The 27130-nt window shown below is 47.5% G+C and overlaps 1 protein-coding gene across 2 annotated transcripts in view; it reads right to left on the bottom strand.

Annotated features, from left to right (window-relative positions):
- Positions 1-5397: 5397 nt before the first annotated feature.
- The window catches only part of LOC116231077 (epigen), a 58072-nt gene continuing 36339 nt past the window's right edge, over positions 5398-27130 (bottom strand). The window contains exons 1-5 of one of the 2 annotated variants that reach the window (XM_031596600.2): positions 13317-13526; positions 8263-8346; positions 7696-7819; positions 7003-7149; positions 5400-5797 (exon numbers count right to left, since the gene is read on the bottom strand). In XM_031596600.2, the coding sequence (XP_031452460.1) occupies positions 5737-5797; positions 7003-7149; positions 7696-7819; positions 8263-8346; positions 13317-13362 (462 nt within the window). In that variant the 5' untranslated portion in view covers positions 13363-13526 and the 3' untranslated portion in view covers positions 5400-5736. Of the gene's footprint in view, positions 5798-7002; positions 7150-7695; positions 7820-8262; positions 8347-13316; positions 13527-27130 lie in introns of those variants that run through there. The other variant, XM_090138946.1, reaches the window with a different exon arrangement.

Genomic DNA, 27130 nt, shown 5'->3' with positions numbered 1-27130 from the left:
TTGTACTTGTCGGCATTGGTGTGTTACAGAGGTGTCCTGTAATGTAAGAGCTTTGGTGGAAGGTTTTCCCCCCACCCTGAATAGTGTCTTCTGACATTTTCATTCAAGATGTACCTGCTTCAATGGTATGAACAGTCTCTTCCATTCTTAATACCAGAAAGTTATTTCCACACTTGCTGAAGTTGCCTGGAATGAACATATTTCTATAGAAAAAGAGGGAATTTAATTAAATTGGTCTAAATTTAAAATATTTTAGAATTTAAATATTTAGAATCATTGAGTAATAGAATCACAGAATCTCTAGTGTCGGAAGGGATCTTTAAATGTCACCTCGTCCAACTCCCCTACAATGAGCAGGGACACCTACAGCTACAACAGGTGCTCAGAGCCCTACCCAGCTTGGCCTTGAATGTCTCCAGGGATGGGATTCCCGTCACCTCTCTGGACAACCCGTGCCAGTGCCTCAACATCCATACTGAAAAAATACATCTTCCCTGCATCCAATCTGAACCCACTCTCTTTTAGTTTGAAACAGGTTCCCTTGTCCTGTGAGGATTTAACAATCCTCATTTAACAATCCTATTAGGGATTAATAATAGACTCTGCAGAGCACTGTAGCCAGAAAGACATTTCCACTCAAATCAGTGGAATGCTGGAAAATAAAAATAAAAACACTTAAAAGAATGGGCTGAACTGGAAAACATGCACAAGGCTTTGTATGGAAACTCAGGAATGGCCATACAGTTTTCATTAGAGAGTCATGTTTCAGTATACAGACCCACACAAGTGCCAAGTGCTCCATTCTGCAGGTGTTATGTATTGCACATTGTGTGCCATGGTAAGCAAACACATTAAGTGTTTCATTCAATTCCCTCATTAAGAGGGAATTGAATGGACTTGAATCCAGGCACTCTGGGGCCTTACGGGCCTACAGTCACAGCAACTTGCACTGAATGTTAAAAATGCCTCCATGGATGCTATTTGCACACAAGCTCCACCCCATTCCCACTGCTAAATGGGAGGTCCACATTTTCCTGACATGTCCCCACAGATGCAGACCTGGAGTGCTGTGCCGTCAGCCCTGCTGGGTGATTGCTCTCACCCCCTGGTCCAGGCTGGATCTGCATGGGAGGCATCACTCCCAGCTGTCACTATTCGAGTGCCACCGGTGGGCTGAGCAACTCCTGTCTGAGCTCATTGCCAAAGCCTGGAAGGGCACAATGACTCCCACATTCTCAGACTGTGAGCTTGAGCGGTTCGTTTTGAAGTGGATGAATTTGCAGGAAGGGTGTCTGTGAGGTGCCTAAAATCTATCATTCCACTCGGCATCGCTGTTAGGCTCTGCTGAGGATGAGCTGAGTTTCAGGACACCCGCAGCCTTGAGGAACAAGACTTTGGTGGCTGCCAGAGATCTGCTGCCAGGCCCAGGCTTGGGAAGATGAGACTTATCTGGGAGATATCTGTAATCTGATCCCTTGGCTGCTCCAGGGACAGAGCACATGGGGGAGGCCATTGGAGATGCATGTCAGATCAGAATTGACTGCAGCCACATGTCTGTGCCTATGGGGTAGTCTGACTTTCCAGCTTCAATTTCCATTTTGTGTCACACTGAAATTTTAGAATCATTTTTTCCATGTGGAGTTGGCAATGGTACAAATTTTGACATAATGCTAGAACAGATTTTCTTGGTGGACACGAATGTATCCTTTATTCGGTGAGCTCAGAATGTTCTCTGCTGTTTGGGGCACAAAACGCTCCTTTTCTATGAGAGATTTCTGCATGTTGCTCTTTTCTGCCAGCTGGCTCCTGGTGAAAAGACGGGGTCTTGTGCACAGCACGATGTCCCACGTCTAGAGATTAGGATCTGCAATGGGAGATGGCAGTCTGCGATGTGACCACTAGGTGGGAACAGAACCAGTGGCAGAAGATTTATGAGTCGCAGCTGTTCAGGAATACTGATTAAGGAAAGACTTTTCCTTATGTTTGTCTAATTTGATATCATTAGAACCTTTCTAGCTGAGCCTTCCAACTGCTGAGGGTCTGGAATACCCTTGGTTGCAGTGTTTTCTTCCATTCCAAAACATGTTACGAGGGAGAAGGCTCTTGGAGATGGTGTGGGAAGGGTTTGTGAGCATCTCTCTCAGCACTGCCTGGGAAATGATAGCTTGCATTCCCTCTGCCCAGACTTCCCTGCTGGTGTAAATTAATCAGATCTTCCAGCATTTGACCTTGCTCACAAAAGTGCTCCTGTCTTCCTGGCAATCTTCCTACAAAGGCTGAAGCTTGCTGCCTCTTGCACCACTGTTTCAAAGATGCTTGTTATTGGTATGTATGGGCTGGTTGGATTGGGAACATCGAAGGTGCATCAATTTTGAAAGGCACTGAGTTCTCCCATTTGCTGTTCACTTTATTATGGTGTCCTTTTGACAATAAGATGTCTCACCGACTTTTCTTGTCCTTATTTAAACCCTATTATTGCTGATTTTCTGATACCTTATTGTAACTCTTTGGGCTGGTTTCCACTGTCTCCCTCTCAGAAGCAAGCTGTTGGTTTACTTGCTTCTTGTTTCATGCACCCCAATGGAGATCCATCTACCATTAGCTAGCTTATCTGCTAAAAAAAGCCCTGTTTCCCCATCCTCTGCTGCCTAAATGACAGCAGTTCTGGAAGAAGCAGCTAAACTGGCTTTTCTTCCTCATTCATATGTGGCTTATACAACTACCTCAGTTTTCCGTTATAATAAAGAGCACTAACCATCAGCCTGAAAAACCAGAACAAAAAAAGCCACCGTCACAGGACCACTAGCAAACATCCAACAGTGGCTCCATGTTAAAGCTGCTGCTGGATCATTATTGCATTTCTTCTCCTAAATTCCTGATGCTTTTCATACCAGCATCTTGATTACCTCTGCTGACTGAATCTGAAGGATCAGACCAGCAGCCACCAGGGTGGGGCAGAGAGATTTCTCAATATTTTTTTAGCCAATTGTTTTAATCTCCCAGTTTGCTGGGAAAGCTTTTAATCACACTGGATGGAATTATGTAATGGGAGTGTTAGAGTAATTTAGGTTTGGACAGCTTTATTAAAAGAATAATGACTATTTTTGCAAGATCAAACTTACACACTTTTCCTTCCTTCCCTCATTCCTCCCTTCCTCCCTCCCTTCCTCCCTCCCTTCCTCCCTCCCTTCCTCCCTTCTTTCCTTCCTTCCTTCCTTCCTTCCTTCCTTCCTTCCTTCCTTCCTTCCTTCCTTCCTTCCTTCCTTCCTTCCTTCCTTCCTTCCTTCCTTCCTTCCATCCATCCACACATCCCTTCCTCCACCCATCCATCCTTCCCTCCCTCCCTCCCTCCCTCCCTCCCTCCCTCCCTCCCTCCCTCCCTCCCTCCCTCCCTCCCTCCCTCCCTCCCTCCCTTCATCTATCCCTCCCTCCAACCATCTCTCCCTCCCTCCCTCCATTCATCCACCCACCCATCCTTCCATCCATCCACCCATCCATCCTTTCTTCATCACAAACAAAGATGATTGCAGCTGACCCAGCCCAGATGTGCAATGAATGCGTGACCTGTAAGCCTTTCCAGCCCATTTCAGCTCCCCTCCTCCCTGTGCCCCAAATCTGCCCTTCTCACGAGCAGTACTGAGGTGAGGCACTCTGTGCAATCAGACTTGCCTCTGTGCAGCTGACAACCAGCCCTCCAAACATCCTCTGGCCCTGTGATGTAAGCCAGGATCACCAGTGAGTCTTCCTCCGGTTCTCGGCACACCGGTGGCATCGCTGGCTGACACACTGCAAGGAAACCCGCTGGGGGGACACATGACTCACAGAGACTTCAGACTGCCGAAGCACCGCCAGTGACATTACCATGAAGTACGCAAGGCAGGACAGCCTCCGGCCAGAGAGAGGTCGGCCTCCTGAGTTGCATGCCTGCACCGGAGAGATGGAGGTGGTGCCAGCAGAAACCATGGGAGGAATGAGGGAGGTTCACTCTCAGAGAGAAATTACCCGGGTGTGTCAGAGGACCAGCCATGCGGTTGCGGGGCTGGTAGCCACAGTCCGGCTGGCACGCTGTGAGCTGGCAGCCCGGTATGCAACCTCGAGCTCACCGCTTGCTCAATCGTATGCAGGAGGGAAGAAAATACAGGATTTGAAGGGCTGCTATGGGCTGGGATTGAGATGAGCAACAGGTAGGTGGGGAAAGCCCAAGCCAAACTAAGGCAGTCAGCTCAAAGCTAGATGTAAAAAAATAGTTCCCACCAGGGAAGGCTGTGCAAGCATGGGGCTGTGGCTGCCATCAGCTGTCACCCGGCAGAACAGGTTCCTCTGTGACATTACAAGAGAAGGAGAGAGGAAGTGAAAAGCTGAGGAGCATATAATGAGGGCCTGTGACACATCACCCAATTAGCAGGGATTGACCTACGGTGCTCTTCTAACTGGGTACCAGGGAGACTTGTACTGCCTCAACACGGAGGCTCCAGGAGTTGGTGGTACTTCTGCTGGAGGGACCATGAGTGCTGGAAGGTGGACAAAGCATACACAGGAAGTGCCTTGGTGCTAAGCACAGCCCTGGAAGCCATCAGGGCTCTCCTGCTACACACTGCCAGAGAGATCTGCCATGAGTAATGTTGGACTGTGCTCAGATTGCATCTTTGTGTTGCTAAGCAGACCTCTTCCCTCCTCACTGCTGCATGCACTGCCCACTGAGGCACCCGGGGAGGAGAAGCACAACAAAAGCAGGTAGAACCTGGGCAGAGCTGTTCCATCTGGGCAGAGCTGTTCCACTGCAGCCTGGCTCTGCCTGACCACGCCTTTGCTTTGGTGCTCGTCAGTGGGAAGATAACAGAGAAAGTAAGGCAAGGTCAGGAAGTGAGTACTGAGCTGGGGAGAAGCAGAGCTGTCATTTCAGTGACTCATCTTTTCCGAAGGAAAGGGTTTGGACACATGTCAGGGCACTGGGAAAACCCATCCACCTCACCTCCCAACTTCCTTGGGTCCTTGGACCACTTGAGCAAGAGCTCAAAGCCTTGACACAACTGCCCTTCTTCTGTTGGTTTGCTGAGTGTAAAAGAGCTCATCGGTCCCTTTGGTGACAGTCAAGGAAGGCTGACACAGAAATAGGATTGCACAAGACAGGCCTAAGTCCTGCTGCCTTCAGGTTCACTTAGAACTGTTTTTTTGTGATGGCGTCCAGTAATAAGGATAGGCACCCTTTTCATTTGCTTGACCTCAAGAGCAGTTAAGACAGACAGCAATTAAGTTGATGGAAAAAGAGGCGACTCTGCGATCTGCTGGGTGAGCATCAGCTCTCCCTACAGGCATGGCACCTTCTGCAGTAGCATTCTTGCTTTACAACATCTCAACCAAGCTTAGCTTTGATCGAAACACACAGACATTCTGACTTTGTTGAGAACTTTTATTTACAGGTGCAAAATTGTTTTGAGCATATTCACAAGAATAAATATAAAATTACTCTTCAGAGTAAGAAGACGACTTTTTACAAAAATATATCTCTTTCGCACAGAACCACTGACGTGGAGTTCTCAAGAAATATTATTTAATAAAAAAATAAAACACTGCAAACAAAATACTTGACCTATACTGATTGGATCACCAAACAATTGAAATTTGTAAAAGGATATAAATATTGTAAATATTGTTAATAAAAATAACATTTAAATAGATGGGGAGTCACAAAGTCTGTCGAGGTGAACAAAATGCTGCAGGAAGTCACATTTTCTTCTACAGGGCACCAACCTCCTTGTACTCATTAGTGTTGGTGTGTCTCTTCTTGTTTCGGTACCTGAGAACAGAGAGAGGTGTCATTTCTGGAAAGCCAGTCATTCCAAGGGGCTTTTTAAGGAACAAATAGGGGGAAGGAGGAAGACAGAGAACTTAACATGACCTCTTTGTGTTTGTTCCAACTCTAGCAGCTGGGCTCTGCTTGTGCTTATGTCTAGGTCTGAGATAACTTGCATGCAGAGCCTCATGTATAAGCCTAGCCCCGAAGATTTCACACCTACATTGAAATCTTGCTGCTGGTAGCGGGCTGTGAAATCCTGCTGCATCCTTGACTGCACTGGGGCTGAGTGCCCCAACCAATGATGTTATCTTCTCTGAGATGAGCTGTGCCACCAAGACTTCAGGCAAGGAGGATGAATTTAGGCAGCTACCACCTACCTATCAGATCTCTGAGACTCAGATCTCCCTCTGCAGCTGTTCTGCCTTCTTGGCTCTCTGACTGCACCTTGCAATTAGTTATTAGCACAAAGAACAATTCTTGTTGCCCTTGTGTCTGTTGGTGGAGAAATTACTGTCCCATGTGCTCCACAGCTGGCAAAACAGTGCTTTCCATATGGCACAGTCACCACAGCACAGCAGATAGCATTAGCTATGGTAGGACAAGAGGGAATGGCTTCAAGTTGCACCAGGGGAGGTTCAGGATGGATATTAAGAATAATCTCTTAGAGAAAGTGAGGTGAGGCATTGGAACGGGGCTGCCCAGGGAGGTGGTAGCATCACCATCCCTGGAAGTGCTTAATGGAAGGATTGATGTAGTACTCAGGGACTTGATTTAGTGGGCAGTACTGATGGTAGGTGGATGGTTGGGCTGTATGATCTTAGAGAACTTTTCCAACCTTAATGATTCCACGATTCTATCCAGCTGATCTACAGTTCTTGATGACCAAGGAAATGGCCTTACCAAGAGAAGAAACTAGAGCTTTCCCACTCCCTGCCTGCTCTTTCATCTACTCCAACACATTCTCTATGAGAGGAGAACCAACCTGCTCAGTGATGCAACAGGGTCAGAGAGCATCTGCAGGTACTTGTGCTCAGCATGACCTAGCCCTCCATTTGGGTTATACAGTCAATACATGGTTTTTTTTTGGATCATGCCAGAAGGTTTCCTCAAACTATCTCCATGCAATCAAGTGGGTATAAGTACCACTGTCCAACTGGACATCTTACTACATGCACACTGCTGAACCACAAAGGAAATGCTCTTACCTCCTGCAGATGTAGTAGCCTGCAATAGAGATGGCGATGAGGAAAAGCAGAACGAGGATGACTGTCAGTGCCACATACTCCGTACTGAGGGGCTGTCGGACGAGTTCTGAATGCACACATCTGACACCAGAGAAGCCTACATCACACCTGAGGATAACAGAGACATAATTGGAGAAATTGCCACAGGGTTACATTTCAGCACTCTGCAAAGCATGCTGTGCTGCTGGCTGTTGCCTTAGGGACAAGCAACTTCTACAGTCAAACCCCTTGCAGGTCTCGGAATGCAAATCCTTCAAGTAAGTGAGGAATACCCTTAGAGTGTCCAGAGGGTCATTTTTCATAAGAGACCTCACTGCCCTGCCTGCAGTCTGGACCTCTTGCTATTGTACATGAAGATGAACAATGGGAGGAACATCACAGTGAGTGTGCCGTGCCTACGGTGGGTTGGTGACTAACCTCACTTGTCTCAGACTCTCACTCCAGTTTCACTGCAGCCAGCTCATATACTTCATACTTGCTTAAAGCCAGCTGTGGTCTGTTACAGATACACTGCTTCTCTTTAAGATCTTGTGAGTATTTAAACACTTTGCTGGGTTGGTGGTCCCCTAACTGTCACCAAGATCAGATTCACGAGCAGTTAATCCCAAAGACCACATCAGGGAGGCTGCAGGGCGCACTGCCCTCGGTCCTTACCTGCAATAGTGCTCATCCAGATCCACTATGTACACACACTGTCCGTGAAAACAGTAGTCCTTCATTTCAGGCTTGCATCTGGTTATCCCAACTTGAGCCACCCGAGGACTGTTCTCTGTCTGGACTGCAGAGAGATTTAGTTAGCATCTCATCAGTTTCATTTTCCCTTTCCCAAACAATACGCAAGCATTACATGTCCAACAAGTCTGGCTACCAACAGAGCTGCAATGCAGTGGGCACTGCAGCAGGTGAGCCTTTTGGATAGAGTTGGACTTACACTGACTCTTCCCCTACAAGTCCCACATCACGTATTTCTGCTTTCACAGCAGTTTTAATCATAAGACACAGATACTATGCTGAAAAGTGATACTAAAGAGAACACAGGCCTTAAGAAGGTTCATGTTCAACATCAGCAAATGCTCTGTGGGAATCTGGGAACGTGGTTCAGCAGTAACCTATGGGTAGAGTTGAAGTGTTTTCCAGGGGCAACTCTGTGAGGCCACCAGCTTGAGGAAGATGGCAACCAAAGACTTGCTATTTGCAAAGAGAGCTGTGGAGAACACTTACCTAATGCTGTTGTGCAGTTTTCCATTTCACCAGGCGCACATAATGGGATCACTGTTGTGCCCATGACTGCTTGCAATAGGTAACCTGTGAGAGAATAAAGACAGAATAAGGTTCCTGTTGAGTACAGTTACGCATTGGCATGACAAGCCTGCATTCATCGCAGGAAGTGATCAACATGGAGAACTCCTGGGGTCATGGCTGTCCCTGGGCAGAGGACTTCCCAGGACCCAGCAGTCAGCATGGCAGTACAGCAGCATGCTGTGAGGGTCAGTACTCAGCCAGGCTCAGCACCCATCACGTTCTGTCCAAAGGAAGATCAAAACAAAGCTGCTCTTCTGCAGGAGACAGCTCCCTCAGCCTTGCTGCACTTTGCCTGAAATGCTGGCCAGTTTCTGCATTCACTCCTCTCCACTATTCAAATGAAAGCCCACTCGAAAAGAGCTAACATGAGACCCCAAACTCTCTCTGCTCACTGGATTCAAGAGATGTCAACCCACTCACAGGTCATGGGCCAGTGCCACTCATCTGGGGAGGCCTTGGGAGGAAATGAGGACACTGCTGTTCTTCCTCCACCACCCACAGTACTGCAAGAGGATGAGAGGCAATGGCCTTAGGTACAGGTTGGATGTTAGGAAACATTTCTTCTCAAGAAGAGTGGTGAGGCAATGGAATGGGCTGCCCAGGGAGTTGGCAGAGTCACTGCCCCTGGAGATGCTCAAGAACCGTGGAGATGTGGCACCGAGGAACGTGGTTAGTGGGCATGGTGGGGATGGGTTGGGGCTGTTCTTGGTGATCTTAGAGGTCTTTTTCAATCATTACAGTTCTGTGATTCTAAGAACTGCAATTCAGCAGGTCTGCTGTGGGTACCTGCCACACTGGGACGGACTGCAGCATGCAGGCAGAGGAATCTGGCTGCATTTCTCTAGGGAGCAGGGACCCTCCTTCCTTTCTCCCACGGGTGCAGCCTATAATTGTATTTTGACAGGACAAGCATTCCAGTACTTGAATGAACATTTCCAAGAAGGATCTAAAGGCTCCATGACTAGCCCACAGGAAGCAATGAAGGCTTGTCCCAGCTGAGCATGAATACACTTTGGGAATATCCCTGCTGTGCTCACAACCAAACCTGTTCAGCTACGAGCCCCATGCCACAGCAACCAGCAGTTGGTGTCTTTGGGCTGTTTGCCTCCATTAACTCGTCAGCTCCTGCATGGCTAATAGATGGAATGTGCCTTCATAGTTTCTTGATCACTCCAACTCCAGTTATTAGAAAGCTTCATTACCCCTCATTGCTAAATGTACAGCAATTCAGGAATTTTATGCAGCTCATCCATTTCTGGGTGATCAGCAGGGCATCCCTTAAGACGCTATTCAGTTAGATGCTAGAAAGGCAGAACATCCGCCTCAGATGGACAGAGCTTTTTTGTCCTAAATACATTTCCTGCACAGCCAGGTTACCACAGGACTTTAGAGAAAGGACACAGACTGGGTGCACCCGACCAGAGCCGCAGTAACAGAGCAGTGACATGAGGGACCGTAGAGGAGTGTGCCAGAGACAGCTGCTCCTGTTGCATGACTCAGCAGGAGCTGCCTCGCACTCCGACAGGGCAGGACCTGAAAGTTTACTTTCAGGGTGGGATTTTTATTATTATTATTATTATTTTAATTTTTATTTATTTTTTACAGCACTTTGCGTTCAGTACAGATTTCATCAGGAGCAGCTGGTGGTTGGGTAGATGGGTTTTAAGCCAGCAGAAGGTCTCTGTTCAGCCTACACACTTCTGCTTTGGCTTGTATGCTTCCTCCACCTAAGTGTGATCTGAGCAGTTCCTTTTTAGTCCAAAGCTCTCTGTTGGACAGATACCAGAACACAGCTGAGAAACCCCAACCAAGGCGGACTAGAAGTACAACTGAGAGGCAGGTCAGCCCTTCTCTGTGCTCAGAGCACCAATGGAGACAAAACATTAGACACTGTAATCGACAGACACACAAAGCTGAGCAAAGCCTGCCCCATCCCAGCAGCCAATATCCTCCACCTGACTGCGGGCACAGGCCAGAGGCTAGAGCACAGGTGTGGTATTTGCTGACACCCAGCAGTATTTTCGACATTTGGGCAAAGTCCTTCCTGCTCTGCACCATTACATTTTGCCCTTTCCCCCATGCACATATTTTTCCTCTGACATCAGTGGGAGGGGGATCCTGCAGGAGGATTAGGGATCCACATGCTGCAGTAGCAGAGAAAGACCTTTCCCAGAATAGTTATCAAGTGATGTATATCAAACGTAGGACCTGGGAGAGGTATTTATATTTTTATTCCTTTGCTGTTCACTAAGTAAATACTGCGCAGGGTACAAGATAACAGAAATGAGGTTGTTGGTATTTATTAATACCTCTCAGGAATGCTAGTGCTATGCCGCCAGCACGCAATACCTGATCAGGTCCTGCGGGTATCACTCTACAATTAACTCTGTTTCTGGAATGGGGGTATTACTGCAGTTTGCTGGGCTCTTCATGAAGGATGAACAAGAGATAGAGAGTGGCTCCTCAGATTCCTGCAGCCTTTGCCAGAGGTGATGTGCTATGGTAATTATCAGGTCGGCTACTGTGGCTTCCAGCTGCAGGATGAGGGACATACAGGACATATGGAACCAAGAACTAGTCTCTCTGCAAGATTCACATCAATTCAATTGGGGAATTGTTAGGTTCCTGAGAGATGCTAGGTCCCCATTATCACTTGATTTGGCTTGACTCGTCCCAGAGATCACTGGCCATGTACTGATTCACTTGCGGAAAGCTCCCTAATGCTATTTAACATTTGGCACCTCTGCGCTCCCCCCATATGCTTGTCACTTGGGTTTCACTACCAAAGAAGTGCCAAGCACAGTATTACCCAGGTGACATCTCCCTGGTGGGCCTCAGTCCATTTAACTTGGGGGATGGATCCAGCTGGATCCCCACTATCTGGTTTCACACACTCAGAGTCCACCTGACTGCCTAAGGCCTTCTTTGTGTAGAGGGAGCAGGGAACACAGGTCAGCCTGTCTCAAAGGCTCTGTGAGCACCACTACCACCACCACCCAAATTCAGTGCATCACCTTCCGTATCTTTCTGCAGTGAACCACTCTGCCCTACCACACACCTCTCCAGGCTATGCCAGACCAAACAAGCCCTTCTAGCAGTAAAGGCCAGGTGGGGTGCCTGTGCTCCAGGTGAGGATCACAGAACCATAGGGTTGACCATGACAGCCTTGCTAACGGCTTGCTCTACTTCAACATGTGGCTGTGCAACTCAGTCCTCACACCAGCACCTCTGGAATTTGGGTTATCCATGTACACTGAACACATGCCCTGGGAAAGGGGACACAGTCATTTGAGACAATTTTAACCACTGCAGGGAGAGCACACCTCCCCATCTTCATGCTTGGGATATAACACCTTGCTTCTGCTTAGTGCCCCAGGTGGGATGTACACAGCTGTACAGCTGTGCTGGCTGTATGGCCATGCCCAGCAAACACATGCCTAACACTCCTCTTCCTGGGATGAGACATGCCAGGGACACAGGCTGCTCTTCCCATCTGTAAAGGAAATGTTGTCAGCCCTCTCTGCCCCCCATTCCTCTATACTCCGTGTAAGGTGATAAGGAGAGAGATCCAAATAAATCCCTCCTAGGGCAATGAGCTGAAGCATCTGTGCATGTCTCTGGGAAGCAGTGTCTGCACTTCATCATGTTGCATATTGCATCCATGACTTCCGAACTGCAGACTCAGAGACACAGATGCCCTAAAGCAGCTCTGCAGACAGCAGCCTGCATGGGATGACCATCACTCCTGCAGTGCCCACACAATCCCCTTGAACTCCGGGCCAGGACTTACCCTTAAGAAGAGATAATTCAGATAATTACTTATTACGTGCACCAGTCATTTCAGCACCATTTCCACCCCCGTGCAGACCTGCACACCTATGATTGGATTCGCACACCACCCTTGTTCCCAGCATGGGCCCTACACTGCAGGGAAAGGAGAAATCCATTATTGCTTCCAATCAGATACACCACCTGCTGCCATCTTCTGTATCTCCAGGTTCAGAGACCTCTGCAGTCAGCTCAGGCATGACACAGGAAACCACAAAGTTCCCCTGAGCCAGTGACAGCCTGGATATGGAGCTGATGATGGCCACTGAAGTTAAGTCCTGCCTTAGGGCAGTGAAGCTCTGGAGCTTGGCGCTACAGCAGCGATCAGCTGGAGACATATTTCCCAGCTGCACCATGGAGTTCTGCTTGGACTGCTGACCTGGGATAGAAAGGCAGTGAAATGCTCTCAGCACTTGCTGTGAGGCCACCTCACTGTGACTAATCTGTCCCCTACCATTAGATCCTGTGCCTGCCCCGGAAATACATCAATCTGTACACAAATCCATGAAGACATACCAGTTCCTTCCAGTACCAGCTGTGTGCAAAGCACAGTTGAGTCACAGGCTAAAAGACGTTTAACCTGCTGTCACTGCAGCAGCTGAGCCACGAGCCCTATGGAAAACCTGGCCAAGAGGAAAGACAGAAACTCCTTCTGCAATTGGTCTTGGGGTTGGCTTTGGGACTGATGCCCCATTGCCTCAGAGCCTGAGCCCAGTACTGCAGGCATGCGAATGCGCTCTGTGATGATGACAGAGTGAGTGCTGCAGGTCTCAGTCCTGCCTCAAGTGTTGCTGCACACTGTGTGCATCACCCCAAAGAGTCACTGCCTCATAGCCCCAGTGGAACTGTAGGGTGGTGATCAACTGTGTGCTCTGAGACTCTGGGTGCTATAAAGATGCGCTGTTTGGTGCCAGCTGCCAGGAGCACATGCAACGTGAGAGGCGCTCACTTCGGGTAAACAGGGGAGAAGTGGCGAGGCCAACGGCCTGTTCTGTGGCAAGCAGAGGCCCCTCTATTTGGCCCCAGCACTTAGCTCCCCCAGAGCAGTAGGACAGGACGAGAGGACAGAGCAGGGAGAAGGGAACGAGCACACACCCTGCCCCCGTCACATCGCACCCTGCACATCCAACATCCCACGCACTCACCGAGGAAGAGCAGCAGGCTGCGGGTCCACGGGCTGCCGGCGTCCATCGCTATCGGGTTGACAGAGGAGGAAGAGGAGGAGAGGGAGGAAGGCGGCGGCAGAGCTGCGGAGCGCTGTGGGGCGGCCGCGCCGTCCCGGTCTTTATGTGCGGCGGAGAGGCGGGGCGTCACGGTGATGAAACGCGGCCGGGCTCGGAGCAGGTGTCCGTCCCCGCCGCTTCCTCCCGCAGCGCATTCCGCCTCCTCCCGCCCCCCGTGCCCGGAGGCGATGCCCCGAGGAGGACGGGGGCACCCTCGGCCCAGACTCCGCCCCCCGGTGCACGTGCTGCCGTAATCTCTCTTTCAGCAAACATTGCTGCGGAGGCACTCCTGGCTGTAAAACGGGCTCCGGGGACTCGTGGCCACAGCTGAGCGCAACATTGTTGGGGCCGGGTGTAATGATGAGGGGCTAGGCCAGTGCAGGTGGGTGCAGAACCACTAGGATGGGGCCTGGGGATGCAGCATACCCCTAGCACTGCCAAACGTTGACCAACAGCGAGGGGCAGGCAGCCACAAACTCACTGCCCTCCCCAGTCTCCTACCTGCTGGCATTTCCCGTCACCCCTCAGCCCACGCGTGCCATGAGCCTGGGCTCTAGGTGCAGAAATGGTCCATTAGGTTCCAGCACAGGCCGCAGGAATGTAGCACCTCACCTCCACCTGTTGGGATGGCTGAAGGGCACAGTGCCCCTCCAGCGCTTGGCAGCGTGGGCAGCTGCTGTGCCAACTGACCAGCACTTGGCTGGGTTTAGTCCTTCCTGCGTTCTGCTGAAGGCCGTTGCTGCACTCCATTGCTAGGTGAAGCATGACCTCGTTGCCCACGCCATCAGAGTTGGGGGATACGCCACCCACATCTCTCTGTACATGTGTCTGACAGATGGAATGGTTTTTGTCTGAACTGCTCAGCAGTGGGAGCTGTTTCTTTTCCTTTTAAAGTAACACCATTACCTGCTTCCTCAAAAAAAGGTAAGGTTATACCCTATTTAGTATGGAACTGATAAGCCTACCTCATAGTGCAAGGAATGTGACTGTAGATAGCAAGGTGCAATCAAATAGTTGATAACTCCAGTATTCATAGTTTCTCTACTGCACAAGTGTAATTAATACAACAGAGTTCACTACAGAGGATACTGGAGAACATGACAAAGCATGTCTCCATGCTCAGGTTCCAGTTCTAAAAAACACATTAATTTGGGGAGTTTGGGAACAGATCTGGTACTTATGAGTCACTCTTCCGCTTTTTTAAGGAGCACTTTCTTGGATCCACAGAAGCGTGGAGATGCTGAAAGTAAAAAGCTCAATGTGTTACTACTGCATTACGTCAGCATAACCTGTTAACTGTGCAAACATAAGAGTTGGCAAGATTGGGCATCAAAATAGCTGCGTGGAACCGAAGTTCACTTTGTGAGGAAGTGGAACAATGTAACCTGAATCTTTTCCCAAGTCCATTTTTGTCCCTGCAGCACTATGGCCCCAATACGATCACTTCATTGCATTAGGATGAACAGGTGGTAGCTTTTCTGATGCCACATGACTGCTTTTGTTGCTTCTTTAATTGGGGCTGATCCTCTTTATTAAGGACTTTATTGTCTGCTCTTTTGGGGCTCACAGTGAGTAAAGGAAGTAATTGCAATCATAGAAAAACGTTTCTGCATGTGGGCATTTTCCAGGATGCCTTAAAAGCAACATCATTGCAGAACTTCCACTTTATAATTAATTTCACCCTTAAATTCCTGTGTGATTTATCCTCTGAAAAGAGAGCATTTAATTATAGTTCTGTACCGGTATCCAGATACCAGGTAACGCTGACACCATTGAAGCCATTCATTGGAATTTCCTCTTTCAGATTTGAATTTGTGGGCAAGAAGTATCACATACAAATCTTTGCTTCATCTTTGTGTAATTTTCTCTGTCTTGTGGTGTATGTTTCCACATCAGCCATCCTCGCTTGCACGTTTCACCATCCTCTTCCACTACGTGGAGGTGCCTCTTTGGACACTGCCTGTACACACTCTAAGTTCCAGTTGCTACTCTTCACATTGGGTAGCACCTTCCTGCACCAATGGATCCAATGTAAGGCAGATTAATTACATCCCATGAATCCAAGGGGAAAAGCAGAAGTTAGATGTACATTTTCCTTTGCTTGAGAATGCGTTTCTTCATGGTGATTGGCTGTAGAAGAATACAGGTGAATTCCTAATAGTGAACTATCACTTTATGTATGTGTTCTTGCATAACCAAACCCATACATGACAGATGACTCCTACTTTCTGTAAAACCCACATCCAGTTTTACATACTGCCATTTTGGCTACTGGTCTGCATTGCTTTTTATCTGTTGAGAATACCACCTATTTCCAAAAGCAACATGTTTTTGTTAGAAAGTGTTTTTGAAAATAGAAGAAAATCACAACCTTGCCTTGAAGCACTGGATAACTTTACACAAGAAATAAAAAGGTGAACACTATGACCACAAATACTGTAAGAAGTGATATACCTACTTGGGATCCATATTTGAGATAGACTGCAGGAAATGGAGTAAGGAAAAAGCCTTGAGCCAGACTTACTCTATAGTCAGACTCAAATCTACTACGTCTGTGATGAATCATTTAGGGCCAGTGTACTTAAACAACCAAGATCTCCCATAAACGATGAGTGTTCAAAATGCTAACCCAAGGCTGAAAGTGGCTCTTCCTGGAAACGCAGGGTGAGGTCAAAGCTCCTGGACAAAAGACATTTTGCTGTTTAAAATAACAATCACCTCAAATTCAGCAGTTTCATGGGCAACTTCTTGGGTCAGCATTAAGCAGAAATTGAAATAAAAACAGAAACAACAAACAAAAGAGCTCTAAATCCCATCTATCTTGATGCATCTCAGAAGATGGAAAGGTAAGGGCAAAAGCAGGTTTTCACTCTGCTGGCATATAGGAAATTTCCATTCCTCTGAGCAGCTCCTGAGTGTCCCAACACATGCCGCCGGCAGGAAGAGCTCTTTAGTGCTCATCTGCTGTTTTCCCTTTCCTAATTATAGCTCTCTGCAAAGTGGTTCCTTCACCTCCAAGGAGGTGGCAGCTTCTTTCATTTACAGGATCTTTTCATGGCTTCTGTCTTGACTTGCTGCTAAGCAAACTTGTATTTGTACCTGTGTGAAGGGTGCACTGAACCAGGTTCCATCCATGAATTTAGTCAGTTTGGATTCTTTGCTCCTAATTATTTGTTAAGACTCTGAGTAGGACCAAGGTGGAAGAGGAGTGATTTCCCCTCAGTGGGTGGCAAGAATTAAGCTATGAGCCATTCTGCCTTTCCCCCCTTTACCTGGTCCCACAACTGATACTTTCGTGCGTGCATACAGCAAAGGCTCAGAGAAGCATGATGCCACATTTCTGAATTGCCTTCCTCGTGATCTAAATGCATTTTATTGTTAGCAAACAAGAAGCACACCATGACATGACAGTGTGTTGCTTGCAGCCAAGATCAAGGCACTTCTGCTCAATGGTTCTGAGCACAGCAAGCCTCTGGGGACAGAGAAATGGCAGAGAGAGCCACTGCTGAGAGGTGGTGTGACTCAGCTGCACTCACTGCCTCCTGTTGGCTTTCACCACAGCACTCAGCTCCAGCTGTGGGCTCTGCACCGCTGCCCTTCTCTCCTCTCCTGCATCCTTGCTGTGGACAGCCTAGAAGGTGGAGGGCAAGGAAGATGCTCTGAATGCCACCATCAGAGGGAAGAAGACAGCTTGTTGTGGCCTCCACATTTTGTCTGTGACTCAGTGGTGAGTGCCACTCGCACGCTTGGCCATGTGCACAGAGATGGGCACTCTCAGCACGAGGCGTGGTGCTGGGGATGATGAAGTAAACAGCAATTCGCTGGAACTAGATCAGCCAGCACACATTCCCAACTCAGAACCTAGGAAAGAGGCACAGGTCCGTGGTGTATTTGTTTGGCCCAGTGATGGCTGCTAGGCACGAGAGCAGATGCACTTAGTGGAATTCCCCCATCCACTGGCATTATGGGACACTCCTATTACTGTTCTTATAATTACTGTTAATCATTACTATTACTGCAGTGACCAAAAAGAAAGCAGTCGGGATCCGGCCATCATTGGAGCAGTGTTGTCATGGAGGGATGATGAGACAGCCCGCCCCAGGGAACCCATAAATGTGATGCCCAATTCATCACCACAGTCACATTGCAAAGTAGGACACTGCAGTGCCCACTGAAGCTCCCCTACAACCTGAGCAAAAACAAACCACAGCATTCCCTTGGGCTGAGCTAGAGCAGCCTCGTTTGTATCTGCTTGGAGCCAGGATGCTGGCATCACACTCTGTCCAAGTGTGGCTGGAGGGTGAGGAGCTGGCCAGGAACATCTCAGGATCTCAGCACTCAGCAGGATGTTTCCCTTCTGTATTTTCGCTCTGCTAGTGCAACCTGCAATGGAACCCCATATTCTTTGGTCTTTGTGAATTTCACATCACCAGCTCCAAGAGCCAGCTGTGAGTCACATGGTATGTGGAAAGGTCCAGAGTTTGGGTGGGAATGACCAAGAGTAACTGAAATCATCCTCCAGTCACCTTCCCCTCCCATCCGCAGTCTGAACACAACCTCAGGTATCCAGCGTCCCTGGAGATGATCTCTAAGTGATGGACAGAAGGAAGGGATGAGAAAGCTGGGTCATGGGCTGGGTACCAATGGGGAACTGCAGGGAGAAGCTGCTGGCCTCTGTACAGCTGAGAAGGGTGGAGAGCTCCATCCCACACAGAACCTCTTTGCTCCAACACTGATTTCCTTCCACCTCATTCCATTCCAGTGTGAGCTGAAGCTAAGGATGAAATGCTGGGTGAGGAAGAATGCACTCTGGGAAACACTGGACAAAGCTACAAAACACACTTAGTTTTCTGAATCCAGTTCAATTCCTCAGCAACAATGGTCCCTCTGAAAGATATTCAGAGAAAGCAGGCATCACACGAAGAACTTTTTTTTTTTTTTTAAATTTTTGTAAGATTCTAAATAGAGGCTGTGCGTTGGATGTTCGGGATGAGGCAGTTTCAGCCACCAACTTGCAGCATGCCTACAGCTGCGGTCACCCCTTCATACATAACACATGTTCCAGCTCCACACCCAGATTAATCCACCCTGCCCAACCAGGTGTACAGGCAGCCTGACATCAATCACAACACAGAGCATAAGCTAGCACCAGAGATGGCCTGTGCTCAGGTGGAACATGCCAGGCAGCAGAGCTCATGCAGAAAACAGCCCAACTTTTTGCTCCATCCACACCTCTCAGCCCTCACTGCTTTGTTCTCATAACATTCCACTGTGTGGACCAAGGAGAGCAATTTCCAGGAAGGACTACTGTATGCAAAGGTAATTAATTGCCTGTCTTTCCAAATCAACCCCTTTAAAGGGCACGTGGGTTAGCTACATCAGAAAAGAGGTCTCTGCGCAATTCTGTCTCTCCTCTCTCATAGAGCACTCTTACACAATGCACTGCACACGGTGGCATGCATCTGATTACACTGGAGCAACTCTGATGACCATGTGCAGTAACCATGTGACATGCCAGCATCGCTGACTGCATTGCAAATGTGGGAACTGTCCTTTACGTAGATCTAAATAAGGTTGGAGCCTCTAGGCCATGGCCTTCAATTGTTTACAGTTTTCATAAACAGGATGCTAACGATTTGTAAATATTCATTGGAAATCCATCAGCTGGATTTCCAAGTTCACGATAGACCAGTTTAGTATATGCTCATCTGCAATAAGTCTTTCTCTTACTAAAACTTCATTGTTAACATTGCACGACCATTTCTGACCACAACGACTGCTACTAATGGACCTGTTAGAGCACATCCAGAGGAGGACCACTAAAATGACCCCAGGGATGGAACATAGAACACCTTTCCTATGAGAACAGGCAGAGGGAGCTGGGGCTGTTCAGCCTGGAGATGAGACGGCTCTGGGGAGACTTGAGAGCAGCATTTCAGCATCTAATGACAGGTAGTAGGAAAGAAGGGGACAGACTCTTTAGCAGGGTCTGTTGTGATACGACACAGGGAAATGGTTTCAAACGAAAAGAGGAGAGATTGAGATTGGATGTAAGGAAGAAGTTTTTTTACAGTGAGGGTGGAGAGGCACTGGCACATGTTGCCCATCTCCCATCTCTGGAGACATTCAGGGTTAAGCTGGAGGGGATCTGAGCACCCCATCTACTTGTAGGTGTCCCTGTTCATTGCAGGGGAGTTGACTGAATGTCCCTAGAAGGGTCCCCTCCAACTCAAATGATTCTATGATTCTAATTGCATGTACCAATGATTGTACTTCCTAGCTTCCACACATTGATTCTGGAGTTAGTACATTTTCAGACTGTGTCCTGGAGAACAAGGAATCAAAGAAATAAAGCACTATTTTTGTCATCATTTTCCATATTCAGTGATAGCAAGGGAATTATACAGCTCTAAATTCCCATTGCTATGCCTTACCTAGTTTGTTGCATTACCTTTTGTTCTTCACAGAAACTTCCCTTCAGCTAAACAGAGACAGGGACACGTGAGTGTCCAGACTAGCACATACATGTGGAAAAAGTCTGTCTCTCTAAAATTTCCTTGGGACTTCCCTGAGTGTTGCAAAAGAGGACATTTTGGTGGTCAGCGAGTAAGGATCTGCCCATAAACTGGTAAACTGTCACTCCCAGCACAAACATGAATAGCCCACTGCTGGGTTTGCATTAATACAGAGCAGTCTGACAGCACATCCCCAGCTCCAACACTAGTGCCTTAAGGAACTGTAGCTCCAGGCAACAGCTGTGATAGGTTAAGGTCAGGTAACAGTAAAGCATTCGAGAAATAATAATTGATCTAACATTCAATATTACTCGAGCACATGAGGGAATCTTAAGAATATCACAGAATACTGTGATACAACATATTGTTGTGAAGCCCTGATGGCACTTGTTCTGTGTATTGCACTATGAACTCAGCTGTCCTTCAGATAGCTTTGCAGATAAATCAGGAGGAAACTAACTTACACCCACTATGAGTGTATATCTAGCTAAGAAATGATTTAATCCAATGCCCTTGGGGAGATATGAGAAGCATTTAAAGCATAAAAATTGCTCACCTTTTCCTTACCTGGTAAACTGATAAACAGAAACTGCTCAACAGTGCCTAAAAGTCTGATGTAAGCCTTCAAAACCAAAGGAGCCTGGGAGTTGGAGGCAACCATAGTAGGAGGATGTACAGCCCCAGTAACAGAACATTCCAAATTGGCAGTCACCAGGTGCTAACATAAAACAGTGCATTTGATGAAAACTGCAGAGGGGCAAAGCATTCCTAAAACCACTTGGTTTAAATTACTAACGCCTGAAACTGCCCCTTGGCTATTTGGGGGTGGGAGAGCTAAAGGAGGCAGGCAGCAAAGCAAAGGCAGATGGTGTGGTGTATGTGGGGGTTCAATTTGTAGCCACCACTCTGTCCCTTGGATACATTCACTGCCAGCTGGGAGATTTCATGGTGCTCTCAGAGAAGAACCAAGCTTTGCTTTCTTCCTATGCCTGCCTCCTCCCGCTTAGCACATGCAGGTAAGCCTGCGGTTCATGCCTTGACCCCTGAACTGTGGCAGCCTGTTGCCTTACAAGAAATGGGAGAGCTGGGAGGTCTACATGAGGTAGACCTGTGTTGGAGCTACTACCCAGATCCTCATGAGATGTGGAAACCCTTGTCTGGATCTTCATTATATCATATGGAATTGTAATTCTTATTTGTATGACAGTATCATTTTGCATAAGGCTATAATCCTCTGGGAAGTTTAATTTGTGGGCTCAAGGTTTTGTGTACGGCGTGAAAAAGCTCCATGTGTCATTGTCTTCTGCTCTGGCTGAAAACAGAGGTTTTACCTCTGCATGCAGCAGTCAATAGTCATTAATTAGGAGGCATCTGGGACTCTGTGCTGCATCCCTTGCTACAGCTGTTACACACACAAGTGCAGAACTCTGCACACTGGTCCAACCCATTGCTGGCAGTCAAAGGCAGGAACCAGACCAAGGCATGTATGAGGCTCTCAGGACCATGGTCTCCCAAGAGGTGTTCCATACATCATTCTTTTGAGGATAATGCTATGTTTTCTGCAAAGCTTTCTTCACATGGTGTGATACTGAGCCCTACATGAACAGATATTTTTGCAAGAAACTAAAGACAAACTTGCTATTCAGTATTATCAGAATCCTTGGGATGTAGGTCAGCACATCAGCTTTGAACCAGCATAGGATATTAAAATTGAAATTACTCTATCTTACATATGGATAGAACATTAGACTTCTTGAATATGTGACTGTATATTTCCATGTCAGTTCTGTAGGAACAGGAGTGGTGGAATTAGCACACACACAGCAGATGCTCCTGGATTCTCCAGTGTTATAGCCACCACCCACCTGCTCCGAAGCCTAGTGAAGCTGGTAGAAAAATGATCAGCATTTTGGCAGGCTCTTTCCAAACTATCCCCATATTTAGAAAAAATACTTCTGACCTCCACCTGGGGTTTCTAACCTTCCAAGAATATGGAGAACACACTTCCACCTCTGAATTGCTGCACCTCTTCCTTCATGCTCTTCCTATGTCCCATGGTGCTTCATAATTAAAAAAAGAAAAAGAAAACCATACACCTTAAGAATCCCATAGCACTCAAAAGACAGAAATGACTGAACATCCAAAGGATGCAGACAATGCAGGTAGCCCAGGACCACATCCACTGAAGTCAGTGGAGGTTTGCTGCAGCAGGGCTGGGAGTCAAGCCAGAGCTAACAGGGGAATCCCAGATACCCACCTTATGATTATTTCTCTTAAAAGACTTCCAGTGGAGACATTCAATTTCTACATTTCACAGAAGCTTAATGGTTCAAAAAGCAACCAAACTAACCCTAAATGGTGCATGAATAACTCTTTCAGGACATTCCATGCTGTAGTTTGAATTACAAGAGTGCACCTGAGCAGTTTATAGTTGTTTCCCACACTGGTGTATCTTTCCTCTGCCTCAGTGAACTTAGAGGTCAACCCAGCACAAACTGCCCTGGTTAACACCCAGGGCCACACAGCCCAATCCAGCTACTCCCAGACTCTGTATGGTTTTGTTGAGTTCATGGGCACTTCTGTGCCCGTTCCAGAGCACGTGCATGTATGTGTGCAAGGTTGTCCTCCCAGCCTGCGTCACTGTCCATTCTTATTTGGAACAATCAGGAAGAAACTCCTGGTGTTTCTTGGCTCCTGCACATATTTTTCATGCACAGGGGAGCACCCAGCCCATAGAGAACATTTTTTGCTGCTGTAATCTTGATGGAAAAAGCAGTTGGTGATGGAGGAAGGCATTCAGATGGCTGAGAAGTGCCTGAGGGAAGAGAACATTCAAACATATTTGCACATGAGAAATCACGAACGTGCCACCAAAAAAGTCAGGAGAAGCATTAACAAGGCGAGGGGAAAGGGCAGGAGAATTTCCAGTCCCACAGCTCCTTGGGAGTCTGCTGCTTTGTAACATTCAGCCCAGTTTCTCCTGATTTGTTTTACAGGATCAGTTTGGAAGTTACAAATCTCACAGGTCCATTAAGCTCAGTGCCTTTTGCAAGGCTTAACTCACCTTTATCATCATATTCATGCTTATCTTGAAGTTCACAGTTCTGCCCCTTGCTGTGAGAAATCTGCAAGAGAAATTGGCAGAAACTCCTACCTGGAGATTTCCACAGCCACCACTCCACCTGTCACAGCCATCACTGGACTTGCTTCTGTGTGTAGACCCAGATCTGAACTGAAGTTAGACAAAAGGATTGGATGCCATGGCACAGCCACCAGACACTCAGCTGGGAATTGTGCCTGCAGTCATTTTCCTTACTGGAAAAACAAAACAGTATTAAAGCAGGCTGGATATTCTTCTAGATCTGCGTTATTCAGCATAAGGGCATGCAGATCAACAGCAACACTGATCAGGTGCTGTGCCAGAGCTGCAGCGACTGCACCCAACAAACCAACATGTGAGATGCTGAAGATTTCCAAAAAGAACAGGCCACGTGGCACCTTCCTCATGTTTTGCTCGCTGAACACCATCCTTCATACAGACATTCCTTCAACCTTCTCAGGTTGGATGTTAGGAAACATTTCTCTCTGAAAGAGTGGTGAGGCACTGACATAGGCTGCCCAGAAAGGTGGTGGAGTCACTGTCCTTGGGGGAGTGTTCAAGATCCACAGAGATGTGGCTCTGAGTGACATGGTCAATGGCTATAGAGGGGATAGGTTGGTGGTTGTACCTGGTGATCTAAGAGGTCTTTTCCAACTTGAATCATACTGTAGTTCTATGATTCTATGACATGAGCACATGATGACATAGTCTCAAAGAGTGGAAAAAGGCACAAGAACTGTTAGCCAAAAACAGCATGATCTGGCTGTTTGCAGGTTAGCAAACCAAGGATGCACTGAACATGCCAGGTCCTCCCTATTATGCAAAGACACCACAGCAACCTGCTCAGCCTATGGGTTGGCCCATAGCCTTCCAAATTGAGATTAGTATTTATTGGACAGCTTCCTGGAGCAGTGCTCATTCACATCTGCCACTGAGCTCTGTCAAACAGCTGGCAGAAGTCACTGACATGTGGTTCACCATGGGATTTTTCATAACAGTGAGACACAAACAGACATAGCCTTATGTACAGAAATGATGTCAAACAAATTAGCTTTGCCTGAGTTAGTCAGATGCTCTTGCAAAGCATAGTGCTGTCTGCTCATGTCGCAGCCTTGGTTGTGCTTTTCTCAGAAAGAGCTACAGAGAGGCATCAGCACAGCTGCACTGAGCAGGGCAGAAAGATCCCAGAGCTCCTAGTCAATTGCAGAGGTGGCCTTATTGTCACAGTGGGGAAAAAAAAAAAAAAAAAAAAAAAAAGAGAGAGATATAGAGATTAAAAACTCCCAAAAGATGGAACTGCAGAGCTGAACTGTATAGTGAGCATTTAAAACTGCTTTTGCCCTGGTTTGTGAAATTCTCTGGTAAATTTTTAATTTTCTTTCTTCCTTAAATTGAAATGTTAATTTGTTTGAATCAATCCATATAGCAATCTTTTCGGACTGGCTATGCAACAGCCTCAGGGTGGCTGAGGGAACTGCTGCTCCTATGCAGATGTAACAGCCAGACACAGACCGTAACCAACATTTGCAAACGAGCTGCAAGGAAAACTCCATGACAGGGGGTATTACACTGACATTTTTCTGTGCTAGTTCCTGCCTACATTTTGACTTCCTTTTCTATGAGAGCATTTATCCAACTGAAGCAATAAAGACAAAAGATCTAGACTTTGGGTTATGGAAAAGTGACCAAAAGCGCTAACAGATTTTCATCCTTTCACTAATGAGAAACCCAAAAGATAGCAGCCCTGCCCCAGGTGGGCTTTTTTTGGTCTCTTTCAGGCGCTACACCTCTGCTGTTTCCCTTACAACCACCTGGGTCCAGGGTGGGTGGCCTGAGGGCTAGGATCTACACGTGTGCTTTGCCTTATGGGACTTAGGTCTAGTGACTTTGCTTTTCCAGGATTCTGTTTCCTTCCTCTTGTTCCATCTGACTTCCTCCAGAAGAGGCGTTCTCCTCTCACTGTGGGTATCCAACCTCACCTTTCTCGCAGGGGTCCACCTGCCTACATGGCCACAAGCACATGAACTGAGTGAAACATAGCTCTCCACCCAGGAGTCTGAGCCAGAGCTCCAGTGGATGGGTGCTCCTTCTATCTGCACAGCAATTCCAAAATGGGCTAGGAAGAACAGTTCTCCAAGCAATACCACAATCAGTATCTTCCTCTTCTGCCCAAACCAGAGGCATCAGCAGTTCTGTGACACGTCCTTCTGCTCACCAAAATCTGCTCCTCACAGAGCCTTCTTGCTCCTGTGCAATTCAGCGAGAGTAGGAGCAGCCAAAGTCTTGTCGTAATACAAGATTTTATTGTTGTCATGATAATTAACGACTACTTACAATGAGCTTTTAATGAGTACCTGCACTCTTTTTTTCCCCCTGTTTGTTTGTTAACTGGGTCATAGAGGAGCTCTGAATGATTTCCTGGATTTACAGTACAATGGAGACCTCTACAGGTGCTTTCCTCCTCAGAGCCAGGCTAATGTGACGTGTACACACATCACTGCAGGTGCCATCAGTGATCCACTGCTCAGAGTGCTTACAGAGTTGTGCAAACAGCACTTCCAGTTTCTCTGTTGTCAGGTCCACTTATTCAATCACAGCTTAGGGCCACCCAAAGCTTTGAGATGCTAGCAATAACCTGTACATTCCCTCTGCATTTCTTGTTTGTCAAGCTGACCTTCCTAAAGACAGCCATGAAGTTGTTCTGCTCTGAGCCAGGAGCCCCCAAGAAACAGGACCATCAGAGACCCTACACGCAATGGGCTCAGACTGCAGTGTTCTTAGGACACAATCCAGTATCATATGGCTCAGACTTGACACTAGGTGACCTTATGCCATGCACATCAGCACTCTTCAGGTGAGTTATTTTAATATGCATGAGAAGCAGCTGTTCTGCCACAACAAATATTATTTTGCAAGGACAGTCATTTTTCCCACAGGCTCGTACCCCATTCTTCTAAGGGGACCACGCTGGGGTCAGGAAACTGCAGAGTACATAGATGTTTCATAAGGAAATGAGTGTTGGATACTAGACAGGTACCTGAGCCCCTGCATTGGTAGCAATAAACACTGCTGAGATGCTGAAAGCGGGCACCTATGCAGCAGGGCCAGGACTTGGCCTGAGGACAGACAGGCTGGAGTGATGCACTGCCAGAAAACATGGTGTGGTTTCAGCAGCCAGGTCAGACATGACATAGGTGCTGTTGCCCTTTGGGAAGGTAGTCTCAGCCTTCAGTGTCTGTCTGTCACCTCTACTGAGCTGCTGACCCCAACAAGCCTGACACAAGACTGCCCAGGAGCCAAATAATCACAGGGTCTCCTCCCAAAGAGGAGAGCATTCTTGGCACGTGCAGCTTCCAACTGTGTGCCATTACAGGAGTCTGATAAACAAGGCAGGAAAGATGGTCCCACTCCTCTGCAAGGCCAGTTCTGCAGGAATTTCTGCACAGTAAGCAGCAGCAGGCAATACCAGCTTGGCAGCATCTGTCACTGATGGAGGCAGGGCTCAGCACAGCCAACTCCACAAAGAAATCTGAGGCAGATGGATTTCCTCAGCGTGGTCACTGCATTGAGCCACACTCAATGGTGAGTCGTTCCTGCAGCAATGCCTCAGACCCAATTGGCCAGATGAAAACCTCAGAACTGCAGCAACGACTCTTCTTCCACATAGGCAACAGCCTGGGAACACTCTGCAGACTGACAAAAAGCATCATCTGGGAAGATGCCCCCCTGAGCAGGCAAGATGCTGGCAGCCTGCTCCCAGTTCGGGCTTAAGCACATATAGCACCCAAGTGGGGAGTAACCCACTTCTGGAAGCCTCAGCACCATTTGGAAAAATAGAATAGGAGATATAAAGCAAAAATATTCTTTCCCTTCCTTCTCCCCACCTTTGTCTCTCTGTTTTCCTCTCCCTTACTTACACCAAGTCTCATTTTGCACAGCAGGGGCCCACCTGGTGTTCTGCTCTTGAGCTTTTCTTCCATTAGCTTAAAACCCCAACCAGCTTTCACAGACTGCCCTTACACAGCTAAGTCCACAAAGCAACCATAAGAAAACACTGCACAGTGTTTAACTTTCTCCCTAACTGAAACACACCTTCCTTTCCAGTTGGCTTAAATATTTAT

This window comes from Phasianus colchicus, chromosome 4 (genome assembly GCF_987193195.1).
Source record: "Phasianus colchicus chromosome 4, bPhaCol1.hap1.1, whole genome shotgun sequence".
Classification (NCBI taxonomy): Eukaryota; Metazoa; Chordata; class Aves; order Galliformes; family Phasianidae; genus Phasianus; species Phasianus colchicus.
The sequence above is the reverse complement of the archived record's forward strand: the minus strand, read 5'-3'. Positions and strand labels throughout refer to the sequence as shown.